Source organism: Xyrauchen texanus, chromosome 21, assembly GCF_025860055.1.
Source record: "Xyrauchen texanus isolate HMW12.3.18 chromosome 21, RBS_HiC_50CHRs, whole genome shotgun sequence".
Classification (NCBI taxonomy): domain Eukaryota; kingdom Metazoa; phylum Chordata; class Actinopteri; order Cypriniformes; family Catostomidae; genus Xyrauchen; species Xyrauchen texanus.
The window spans coordinates 35,641,849-35,654,533 of NC_068296.1; the positions used below are offsets into that span (position 1 = coordinate 35,641,849).

Consider the following 12,685-nt stretch of genomic DNA (forward strand, 5'->3'; position numbering starts at 1 on the left):
GATGAAGCCCCCTTCCGACTGTTTGGGACATCTGGAAAATCGATAGTCCGGAGAAGAAAAGGTGAACGCTACCATGAGTCCTGTGTCGTGCCAAGAGTGAAGCATCCTGAGACCATCCATGTGTGGGGTTGCTTTTCATCCAAGGGAGTGGGCTCTCACAATTCTACCCTAAAACACTGCCATGAATAAAGAATGGTATCATCCTGCAAGAGCAACTTCTCCCAATGATCCAGGAGCAATTTGGTGATGATCCGTGCATTTTCCAGCATGGAGCACCATGTCACAAGGCAAGAGTGATAATGAAGTGGCTCGGAGATCATTACATTGACATTTTGGATCCGTGGTCAGGCAACTCCCCGGATCTTAATCCCATAGAGAACCTGTGGTCAATCCTTAAAAGGCGAGTGGACAAGCAGAAGCCCACAAATTGTGATCAACTCCGAGCACTAATAAGTCAAGAATGGATCGCCAGCAGTCAGGATTTGGCCCAGAAGCTGATTTGCAGAGGTTATGAAGAACAAGGGTAAGCATTGTAAATATTGACTCTTTGCATAATTTGAGTGTTTTTACCAATAAAAGCCTTTCAAACGTATGAAAAGCTTATCATTGTTTTCCAGTATACCATACAAACATTGCAAAACACAAAATTTATGTCACTGCCAATACTTTTGGCCACGGCTGTATACTCCATATAACTGTGCGTGCATACACAGGTGGTTGGCGCATGCAAACTATGACTGCTATGAGACACCAGCTTAGACCCATAAAGATGTCTTTATATTCCTTCAGACTCCAGTTATACAAATGCAGGTATCTCCAGACCTCTTCACACATGCGCTCTTGAGTTGCACATCCACTGTTGTTGTTTTTAGCTTCATCTCCTGATGTTTAGTGGCAATTACATCTTCTTCTAGTGTTTCATTGTGACAGCAACGGCTCAAAATGTAAGTGTTGTCACCTTGTGGACCCACAAATAACTCCATGTGCATTCTGCGCATTCAAAGATGCACAGTTAGAAAATTGTAAATGACAAGATTTGCGTCACACACGTCTGACCGAAGTATACTTTAGGCTTAAGGCGGGACTTCCTTTTCTACACCCGCCAAATTGGCTGTTCCAATTTCTCGCCTTAATTTAAAATCTCTAATTAGTCTCTGTTCAAGATAAGAAAATCTGCTATACATTGAGTCGACCACTGCAGGAGGTGTCCATATTTTGGAGTATAATGCCTTATTGTGGTATTGTGGTTTGCATTTTCTGCTGTTGATCAGCATTCAACATTTCATATGTGGTTTGCAGTGTCGGGGAGTGGTAAACTGAAATTATGTTAATATGATAGGTGTGGGTGAGAAAAAGTTATATATTAAGTCCTTTTTTACATCAAGATACAAATTATATTCTAGCATCTTATCTTTTGAGGATTTTGGTCCAATAAATAACACTTTAAGTTTTGTCAGTATTAAGCAGAGAGACATTTCTATGCATCCAATCTTTGCTATCATTGATACACTCTGCTAACTTGGAGAATTGGGCAATTTCATCAGGAAATTGGACAAAGTCTTCATCTTAACCAGATCAGCACTCATTTCCATGCGCTTTCCATAGAGAAAGGACACAAAGCTCCTTTATTTGGTTCTGTTATTGATGTAGGTTGTATCTCTTCTCTGTAATCCAGTTGAGGAGCATCCACAGTGTTGCTGTGACCCAGACAGTGATTGTCGTGCCCGAAGAGAATATGGTACCTTATTACACATTTTATGTTGATACACAGACAGTCACGTGTCCATGCATATTCCTGCAATTAACTTCACTTTGCTCAATTAGACATGTTTTAGGTTGTATTTTTAAAACCTAAATCTGTCCTTATTAGGAAAAGATTTCTGTTGAGTGCCCTTTGTTTGCTTTTTCATTCAATTAGGCTGGGATTCACTTTAACGTTTTAGTAGTGCTTTAAAATACATCACTTAATGAACTCCATTTGTTGATTCATTGAACAAAATATGACTACAGACACAGAACAATGTGGTTTTAATATAAAGATGTATTTGATGTGTCCTGTGTGTTTCCTTTATGGTTGAAGAATATTCTTATTGTGGTTATTTTGAGTGCTTTGCTGCTTTCAACATTAGTTTTATTTGATTTCTGCCCCTGGTATTGTGGACAAGTATTGGATAGTAGGCTGTAGAGTTTCTGATGGATTATTTACCGGGCTGATTGGGCCATTGCCCAGGGGCCTCTAAACCCAAAAGGCCCTAAGCTCTAAATCAACAATTGTTTTATTTTGAGAAATCAGCCTTATGTGAATTACTTTTTGTTTGGCCGAATGCGTGCTGGAGTACAGCAGCACGAGCACAGGCACTCGAGTGCTCGCTCAAGGAATCCGCATCTCACAGGTGCATCTTGTTTATTTGAATGACTACAGAGAACAGCATCTGATTTACAAAACGCTCCCAAACAGTCGAGTTGTACCGTGCAGTGGAAAAGCCCCAATAGACTAGCTAAGTTGTTTCACTGTGTTTAAGCACACACACACACACACACACATTCACACGTGCACAGGCACACTCATCAGTCAACCAATACGCTTGAATATTACTACAGAGACAACTGTATAACATCGACTGTATAACATCGACTACCGAGGTGGCTGGTGCACCAAAAACATAATGATGGGTATGTATCAAATGTAATAGAAACTAAACAAGGCAGATCATATGACACGGGACCTGACAACAGGTAAAATTGCATGTTGCGTTTGTGCAGCCAAGACAGTGCTCGCATTGCGGTTTCATCATGATTAAAACTTAAAATCAAGAACTTTATTGTGTCGAGTCATCCACATCATGTCTCTTACAGTTACACTTAAAGCAGCATATTGAAATAAAATACATAAAAACAGTATTAATATTGGATATTAAGTCATTTTAGGCGTAATGTATCTACACGTGTAGGCTTCTGTAGTCTCTTGCGGTCCACGCAGTGCCGTCAGATTGAACTGATCCATAATAGCTCGATGAATTAACTGTGTAACTTTATAAATAGTGTTAATAGTGTTTAAATAGTGTTATTGCTAAAGCAGACAGCAACTCTAAACAGATAAACAGCACATGTTTATTACTGATTGAATACTGTCAAAGCATCGACGAGCTGCTTAAAATACAGTCTTTACAGCATTCGTCCACCATTCACAACATTCAACCATGCACAATACAATATTAGGATATAAATATATTATTAAATGAGTTTGTGTATGAAGCTAAACTTCATGTTATGAGATGAATGTAGTTGGTTATGATGGTTTTGATTTTAAATGTTTATTGTAAACCACTGGGTGCACATGCTTATTTAGCTTATATCTCTGACACTTTTGAAGGATTAAAATGATTATTCTCCATGTTTTTGCAGTTAAAGAAGAGCTCATTAAATATGAAAGATTTCAGACTGACTGCAGACCAACACGGATTCCACTTAAGCAAATATCAATTATTATAATTTTATCTTTTATCTTCTGCGGCAGCTGCTGTGAGACACACACGGACACATCAGAGATTTAGGTACACGAGCAGCACGCAGAACTGCCCTGCATTGTGCGGTTTCCTGCAAATTAACTAGAAAATCATGTCTGTGACGACATGACCATAATATTATCAGTGGGATTTTCCAGTGTTTTTGGATGTAGCATTTGCAATCAAATCATGAGATGTAACATCTCATGTTGAGTTTACGGCTACAATTTTAATTCAGATTCATGACAGATTCATTTGGACTCAGACTCGAATCGGACTCGGCCTGTTATGGACTCGGTTTTGAGTCTGACTCGGCCCCTTTTGGACTCAAAACTGTTTAAAGACTTGACTCGGACTCAACTAAGGTGGACTCGAACCCAACACTACTAAATTGCACAGTAGGCCTACATAAATCTTCAAATGATAAAATCACATTAAAGTTGAATAAAAAAAATCTCTGTCACTGCCTGCAACATAGTAAGCCTATTCTTAATTCCTAATCAATGGAAAATGAGTAATTCTGCCCAGGCAGCGAACGTTACATCTTTGGAATGCTTTGATTTTTAAATGATTCAGCATTTATCTTGTGTTATTATTGTCTGCACACCAGAGCAAAATGAGGAAAACACTCACTGTTTATTAATTGCTGAAACTTTGCCAGGTGAAAAACAATCTGGAATGACGTGTAACAGCGTAAAGTCCTCTTTGCAACTTGAACTTCATCAGAATGTCGATTTGTGACACCAGCACTGAAAAAGCTTGATGCAGAGCAACAAATGGTGAAACAGAACACTGGTATTTCGAGGCGCGTTAATAAATATTGAAATTCTTTTTAAGTTAATGGTGTCTAAACATATGTGATGGTTCTGCACAACAAATTGTTAAACGGAACGCAGGTGTCTTGAGATGCGTTTATAAATATTAAAGATCTTTTAAACTTAACAGTCTCTAAAAATATGCAACGGTCCTGCGTGGTATGCTGAAAACATAGAGTTCAAAGACGTCCATCCAGTGCGTGCTTACATTGCCTCAACGCATGTGTGAACAGCCGTAACTCACTCTATAGCCTACTTGAAAACTGATCTGAACCCGGCCCAAATCCTGTAGGGTTGTCGGGTACCGTCGGATTCAGATCGGGTTGAAGACCTTACATGTGAAGAATAACCGAATAGTGATTTTGGTATTAGCATACCATGCACATCCCTATAAATAACGCATGACTTTGGATCGGTTCATAATTAAAAAGTACATATAATTGGCCGTGTAAGTCATTGCTCCAAACTTTTCTTCTGTCAATGTGAAAAATTCTACCAAATCTGGCAAGCATCCTGTAGTGCATAAAGGTGAATGTAGTCATGTGACACACCTTGGGGGGCCTCCATGGTGTACCGGCCCATAGGCCTCTCAGTTCTTAATCTGTCCTTGAGATTCAGTGCACATAAAACAGCTTTGCATCATGTCAAATTATATTTTAACTAACATTGTCTATTATACAGTATGCAATCACATCAGCCAGAAACCAACATGCTGGAGATAAAACAGACTGAAACTGTAATATCAACCTCCACATATCATTTTATGAGAGTAAAGGCTTGGCGCAAGCTTTATTTGACACATTTACTACCAAGTACACACTGTTCAACCCCAAAAGGCACTCAAAACTCAACCCCAAACTCCCTCCTTAGCACAAGAACATTTTACAATAAGTATAAAAGCCATAAAAAAAACATATATAACATAGAGAAAATAATTAATTTCTATAAAAAAAAACAATTCACACATCATATACAAAAATGTAGATTACATTTTTGAAAGTCTGTTACAATCACTTGCTTTAAAAAGCGCTTTTAAATTGTCAGGAAATATTTAAGTTGCAACAGATAAACATAGTGATGAAACTATGAAATAAACAGATTGAGCAACTGAAAATATTAATTGGTATGTTAATTAAAACTGACACAGTCTTCAACTGAATTAAATCATTTGAGTTACTGTTTGAGATCTAGCCCTTTATGACATATTGTGTAAAATTAGAGCTGTGTTTATATTCACTTCTACAACTTATTTTATTCAATATGTTCATTCCCAACACATTTAATGTGATGTACTTCCAAGTGACACAGAAAATGCATCAGGAAATAATGTAGGGCGACATGAGGATTTCATTGGATTGCTATTGAAATGCAAAGATATGATTGGTTGATATTATTTCTACCCACCCATACAGCCTTGTTGACATCGGCTGAAAAACAGTTTGAGGTTTTTTTTTATGACAGATTATGAAAACTTACATCTTTCAAACTTTTCTTCCTTTAGAATCATGTGCACTGATAAACTTAAAAAATAAAACTTAACTGCAAAATAAGACCAGGAACATTTATTAAGATTAGAGCAATTAGGGCCCTTTTGATTTCATGTTGACTTTCAGGACAGTCAAGTGTTATGTTTGGTTTGCATTTGGATCACAGACTGGTATCAGAGAAGCTGGAAGTTCTAGGCTGTGAAGCTGGAGTTCTTGAAGGGAAGCAGGTTGTAGAGGGGGGCAAACGGAGGAGGGTTGGGTTGTGTATGGGATGTATCAGATGATGTTCTCTGAGGAACACTGGATTCTGCTGTGGCTGCTGGTGTCTGGGCTGCTGGATAAACATAGAGTGAAGTCCTCTGCAGGTTGACAGGAAGAAAGATGAAGAAATTAGTTACTCGTCAGGGTTAGGAAAAACAGAATACATGCCATGGTGTTACATATTTAAAATACAAAATATTAGTAACTGTATTCCATTTTAATTCTTGGTAATCAAAATACAGTTACATTTAAAAAGCATTTTTATTACTGAAGATATTACTTGGCATTTTATCGTCATTTGTTTTAGTTAACATTTAGTCTGTTCAGTTGGAAAACATTTATCCATATAAATGATGCGATCTGAGAAGCGTTAAAATAGTGGTGAGTTCCATTCAAATGAGAAGACAGAGGGCTATCTCACACTGTTATAATTGAAAAGAAGGAAAATATGTTATTAAACGCATAGTTCACCCAAAAATGAAAATTCAGTCATTCTATATTGGTTTCTATTAACATTTTTATTGATTAATACAATAAACAAAGAAAAGCTAAACATATACACATAATCAACATTTAACCCTCACCACTACCCCTCCCCCTCACACACACACACACAAACACACACTAAATAAATAAATAAATACAAATATATATAATAATCACATTTATAAATATACCTCTCTCTCTCCACTGCCCCTCCCCGAGAGCCTTCCAAGAATTCTACATAGTTGCCCCATTACCCAACAAACACATCCTAGTTCCCCAGTCTTCTAGATGATTCTTCCATGAAAGTCACCACCCTCCCCATCTCCGTGTACCACTCCTGAAATGGGGGTGCTCCAGCCGACTTCCATCCCCTTAAAACGATTTGTCTGGCATTCATAACATTGGTTAGAACCCAATTTTGTATGTGTTTATTTCCATTTTGATGACTGCCCCATTGCCTAAATTACAGAGTCTGGGGCAAAATAAAATTTGAGTGCCCAATACATCACACACAAAACTCTGAACCTTCAACCAAAATTCTTGGATCTTAACACACCACCAAAAAACATGGGCCATGTCTCCATCTTCTGATTGGCATCGCCAGCAGTCTTGCTAGCGTGACTAGTCTTGCTAGTCTTGCTAGTGGGTGTGTCTTTAAGACCAAACCTATACAATCTAGAGGGGGTCCAATAGTATTGATGTAAAATCTTGAATTGCATAAGGCACACCCATGCATTTCTAGATGCAGACTTGAAATTTTTTAGAATCCTAGCCCACACTCCCTTCTCCAATAACATGTTTAAATCTTTCTCCAGAGAAGTTGACGCTTCGTCCCCCAGACTCTGAATTAGCAGGGAGTAATACACTGTTGCCTCATGTAAGGTATGGCGGAGGATCAGTGCCTTAACAGATTCCCGAACAAACAAGAACTTACTGTTAAAAACCCCCCTAATTACTGAAATAGCGCCAACCAGCCTCCACAAGCACAATAAATGTATTGACAAAGAGACAATGAACTATTGACAGAGAACCGCATGTGACATCCGCATGCTCACCACGTGCTTATCGTGTGGACAGGAAGGGGGAAACTTTGAACGTAAAAATGTGTGTGTGTGTGTGTTTTTCAGTTAAACACAGAACTGCATATTGCTAATGAAATACGTGTAATCCCTGTATGTTGTGTATTTCTGAGGTATATCAAACTCATTAGAACTGTTTCGTTGTGTGTTTTAAACTCTGAGGCCTCATATTTAATAGCCTCAGTGTATATTCCCTCATTAAGTGTACTAAATATACCTTTCTTGGTATCAAATTAAACCTTACGATTTGTCCGAGCTGAATTCGAACATAAGATCTCTGTAGAATGATATTACGCGATGTTTTACTATCTTTTGAGTCATTCAACCCAAAATCTCTTACTGTCATAAACATGCAAATGAGCTTTGACAAAGGAACTCTCTCATGCCCAGAGTAATGGAGGCCTTTACTGACCTCCAAAGGAATGTTCAGAGAAGTGCTGACCCTCCCTTCATTCTCTTACTGAGAAAGAGAAATGAACCCTGTTAATCCTATATATATATTCTATATATCCATGTGATAAATATTGACATGTATCTAATGTGCCATCTCACATTTTCCCTTAAATGTGCTTGATCTATGTTTTCTTGCAAACTAATGGGTTAATGTTTCAGACTTTGCATACTATGGTTAACCAAAATCATATGTGTGGCATATTTGGTCTCTATAACTTGGTATTTTGAAGATTGAAATGACTGTGTACATGATATGTCGATAACAACAACATATTAGTATTAAAAGTATATTTCCTATTTTCTTTCTTGCACATGCAATGGGCAATTTTACAACAAAGAGCAATAAACCAAATTCCCGCCTAGAACTCAAACCCTTCTTATTGGTCGAGCCAATGAGAGGTGGGACCTGTTTCCCGAGGGTATAAAATTGCTGCGCCCACTTCCTCTATTCCCTCTTAGCCCTATCCTCTCTCTTATCTCTTCGCTCTGTTATGCTCCTCCGGCTTCCTGCCTTTCTGGTTCTCTGAGCCTCGTGCTCTCTCACTCTCTCGCTGAATGATGCCAAACTAAAGGCCCCAAGGACTCCCAAGCATGTGCCAGGCTACGGCCTCGACTGCCCATTCACCAAGATCCTCTGACTCTCACTGGTTCTCTCTCATCAAGACAACATCATCAAAGATCAACTGGAGCCTCAACAAATTGCATCAGGACAGTTTAATTCAAATGGGACATGCAAGTATCAAACTTAGTCTCATTATTTGATACATTAAGTATCCTTAACCCCTTTCTAAAAGGGCGTGTCAGAACTAATATGATGGTTTGCTCAGGCTGTTGATCTGCTGAACTTCAAACAATGCTATAACTTCTTGCCTTCCTGTATTCTGCTTCAGCCCTCTTTCCCTTGGTAAACTGTATGAATGTATGTATATGTATGTTAGAGTAGTTTAAATGTTTAGTCTAGTTAATAAAGTCTTGTTCATGTCACATGTAAAGTTGTCTGTGTCTCAAGCTCATATCTAAAGTCACTAATCATAGATTTTGACTACTTGCTCTTAATACTTAGTAAGAAAGACATTTCCCTTGCCCCGGAAATGTACATTTCTATTAATTAATTAATTAATAACCAAAATTGAGTGTTCACGGGATGAACCGAGTATTTGGTTGTAATGTTAATGTAGCTACATCAAGTTAACCCGATTAACTGATCCAAATATTCATAATTGATTATAACAAGTTATGATTGATTATTAATATTTAATAGAGCTGATTCGCTACACTCATGATCTTTTCCAAGTGGCAGTAATCACCACTCCCAGAGTATCTGCCACTTTAGGAGGGAGTATGCTACTTCCAAAAATAGTACAGAGCAGGTGGCGCAGCTGTAAATACCTAAAGAACTGGGATCTGGGAATCCCAAAATGTTGAACCAAATTTTCAAAGGATCTCAACACTCCACTCTCATATAGGTCACCGAGTGTAGTAACCCCCCTCACAATCCACGCAGTTCTTGTGGTTTGGATTTTTTGATGAATGAGGCATACTGTATGATCCAGCCCCTAAGAACTGCCTTAAGTGCCTCCCAAGCCACAGCCCCAGAGGATACTGAGGACCAGTTGGTCTCCATATAGACATTGATTTCAGATTTTAACATTTGTTGGAATTCAGGATTTTGCAAAAGGGATACATCAAGGCACAACTATATGATTTGACTTTCTTTTTCTTAACACAAATGGAGAAATTATTAAAAAAAAAAAAGTCATTGAAATTATTCCATAAGACTCATGATTAATATGAATGCATACAATAAGGTTTGGTGAGAAACAAATCGATATCTAATGTATTATTTAGTAAACATTTTCACTGACCGTTGAGCTCCTGTGTGCGATAATGATAGGACATGCATTCATTCTTCGACTACAAACTCTTCAGACATGTTGAGTAACTTCTGTTTCCTATCTGTCACTCACTCAACGTTGTGTCGATGTAGTGACACTAGGGGTCACACTTGGGAGCCCGAGACACCTCTGATCTTTGATAAAAGGCCAATGAGAATTGGCAAGTGGTATTTGCATGTCACTCCCCCGGACATACAGGTATAAAGGTGCTGGCGTGCTTACCGCTCATTCAGATTTTCTCATGTTTCAGCGAGCTGAATTTCCCACGGCTTCCATTTCACCGCATTACAGCAGCTTTCTCCCCTCTCTGCATGGGTGCACTGCAGAGATCGCCTCTGGGCACTTCGGCAGATCTATTAGAGTATATTCTAAAAGAGCATTTTTCACCTGAAAGAGTATAGTGTGCCTCCAAGACAGGCTGGAGTGCTGTATGCAACAGGCACGAAGCCGCCGGCTCCTGGATGGGCCCACGGCTATGTTGGCACATCAACTGTGTTTGTTCGCTAAGTGGTGTTCTTCCCGACGCAAAGACCCCCAGAGATGCGCAGTCGGATTGGTACTTTCCTTCCTGCAGGAGAGGTTGGAGGGGTGGCTGTCCCCCTCCACCTTGAAGGTGTATGTAGCCGCTTTAGCAGCACACCATGACACTGTGGACGGTAAGTCCTTAGGGGAGCACGACCTGATCATCAGGTTCCTGAGAGGCACCAGGAGGTTGAATCCCTCCAGACCGTGCCTCGTTCCCTCATGGGACCTCTCTGTAGTCCTTTGGGGTCTACGGGGAGCCCCCTTTGAGCGCTTAGAATCAGCTGAGCTTAAGGCACTCTCCTTAAAGACTGCCCTCCTGACTGCACTCACTTCCATCAAGAGGGTAGATGACCTGCAAGCGTCCTCTGTCAGCAAAATGTGCCTGGAGTTCAGTCCGGGCTACTCTCATGTGATCCTGATACCCCGACCGGGCTATGTGCCCAAGGTTCCCATGACCCCATTCAGGGATTAGGTGGTGAACTTGCAAGCGCTGCCCCAGGAGGAGGCTGACACAGCCTTCACGTTGCTCTGTCCGGTGCATGCTTTACGCATCTATTTGGGCCACACACAGAACTTCAGAGCCTCTGAGCAACTCTTGGTCTGCTTTGGTGGACAGCAGAAAGGAAGCGCTGTCTCCAAGCAGAGGATCGCCCTCTGGATCATTGATGCCATAGCTATCGCTTACCAAGCTCAGCATGTGCCACCCCCAGCAAGGCTACAAGCCCATTCTAACAGGAGTGTGGCGGCCTCCTGGGACTTGATCAGTGGCGCCTCTCTAACAGACATTTTCAGAGCAGCGGGCTGGGCTACTATAATCTCTGTGTTGAGCCGGTTTCATGCCATGTCTTAGCAGGAACGAACAGGTAAGTCTGGGTCAGCCGGCTGGGTATATCACTTGCGCATGGCACCTTTCACCTCCCTTGAGCTGAAGACGTGCTTTGTTGATTCCCGGTAGTGTTCACAAGATGTGTTCCCTGGTTGAATTCCTCCTAGCCCTGTGGCTAACTAAGCCCTGTACTGGTATAGGTGCTCCACATGCGCTGGTTCCCCATAGGTAACCCCTTCTGATGCATATCTCTGCTGAAACGTTTCCCCGTTGGTAAACTGCATCTTCCCAGGGCAGAGGCCCATCTTCCCCAGTCACCATGTTCATAGTCTCCTCCACCATTGGGTAGGACCTACCATGGTACTTCTCCACATTACATTCTTCCGACTACACTACACAAGACCATGTGACGTATCTCCACTCAAAATACCCCCCCCCCCCGGGTGGGGTGTGGTCTCCGCAGTGTCTTCCCCTTGGGAGTGACACTCCCCCAACGTAGACAGTAGTCGGTTAATGATTTCTCTCTTTTTCTGGTAAAACAAAAAGAAAAAAGAGGGAAGGGGCATGACTGGGCTAGCCTGTACCTATCCTTTGGGCAGTCGACTTGTCCCCAAAGGACTATTCGACACTCATACTAGCGTCAGGGGAGGTTACGTGCCGGCCCAGTGCGCTGGCTACGTGGCACACAGCACAAAACCTGAATGAGCGGTATGCACGCCAGCTCCTTTATACCTGTATGTCCAGGGGAGTGCCATGCAAATACCACTTGCCAATTCCCATTGAACTTTTATCAAAGATCAGAGGTGTCTCGGGCTCCCAGGAGTGACCCCTAGTGTCACTACATCGACACACATCTCATTTCCTCCATCAGGGAACAAGGTTACGGAAGTAATTTGTGTGTAGCTGTGTTATGTTCTGTTTTCACTATCTCTGTGGAGGACCTGTTTTTAGATAAATCAAGCTTTTGCTTGAACGCCCTAATGTCACGAGTACACTCCGTGAACTGTTGCTCTCGTGTCCTATCATGAACATGCACAGAAGTTCAACGGTCAGTGAAGATTTTCACTAAATAATACATTCGATTTAGTTTTGTTTCTCAACAAACCTTATCGTATGCTTTCATAGCAATCATGAGTCTCGTGAAATAATTTATTAGACTTCTGTATTGTACTTTTGCATTCTTTTGAAGCTTGTAGATGTGGTCACCATAAACTGCCATAGTATGACATCACTGAGCACAACATTTCCCCTTTGTGTTAACATATAACATATTTTCTGCCTCAATCTATGAACAGAATCCACATATGATCTGAAAAAAGATGTCGTTGGGTTTCAGAAGTAAGTTTTGAGCA

At 40.6% G+C, this 12,685-nt stretch overlaps 1 protein-coding gene across 1 annotated transcript in view; it reads right to left on the bottom strand.

Annotated features, from left to right (window-relative positions):
* Positions 1 to 5,074: 5,074 nt before the first annotated feature.
* The window catches only part of LOC127661516 (transmembrane protein 255B), a 63,343-nt gene continuing 55,732 nt past the window's right edge, over positions 5,075 to 12,685 (bottom strand). Inside the window, exon 9 of the mRNA XM_052152254.1 lies at positions 5,075 to 6,167. Within this exon, the coding sequence (XP_052008214.1) occupies positions 6,000 to 6,167 (168 nt within the window). The 3' untranslated portion in view covers positions 5,075 to 5,999. The remainder of the gene's footprint in view (positions 6,168 to 12,685) is intronic.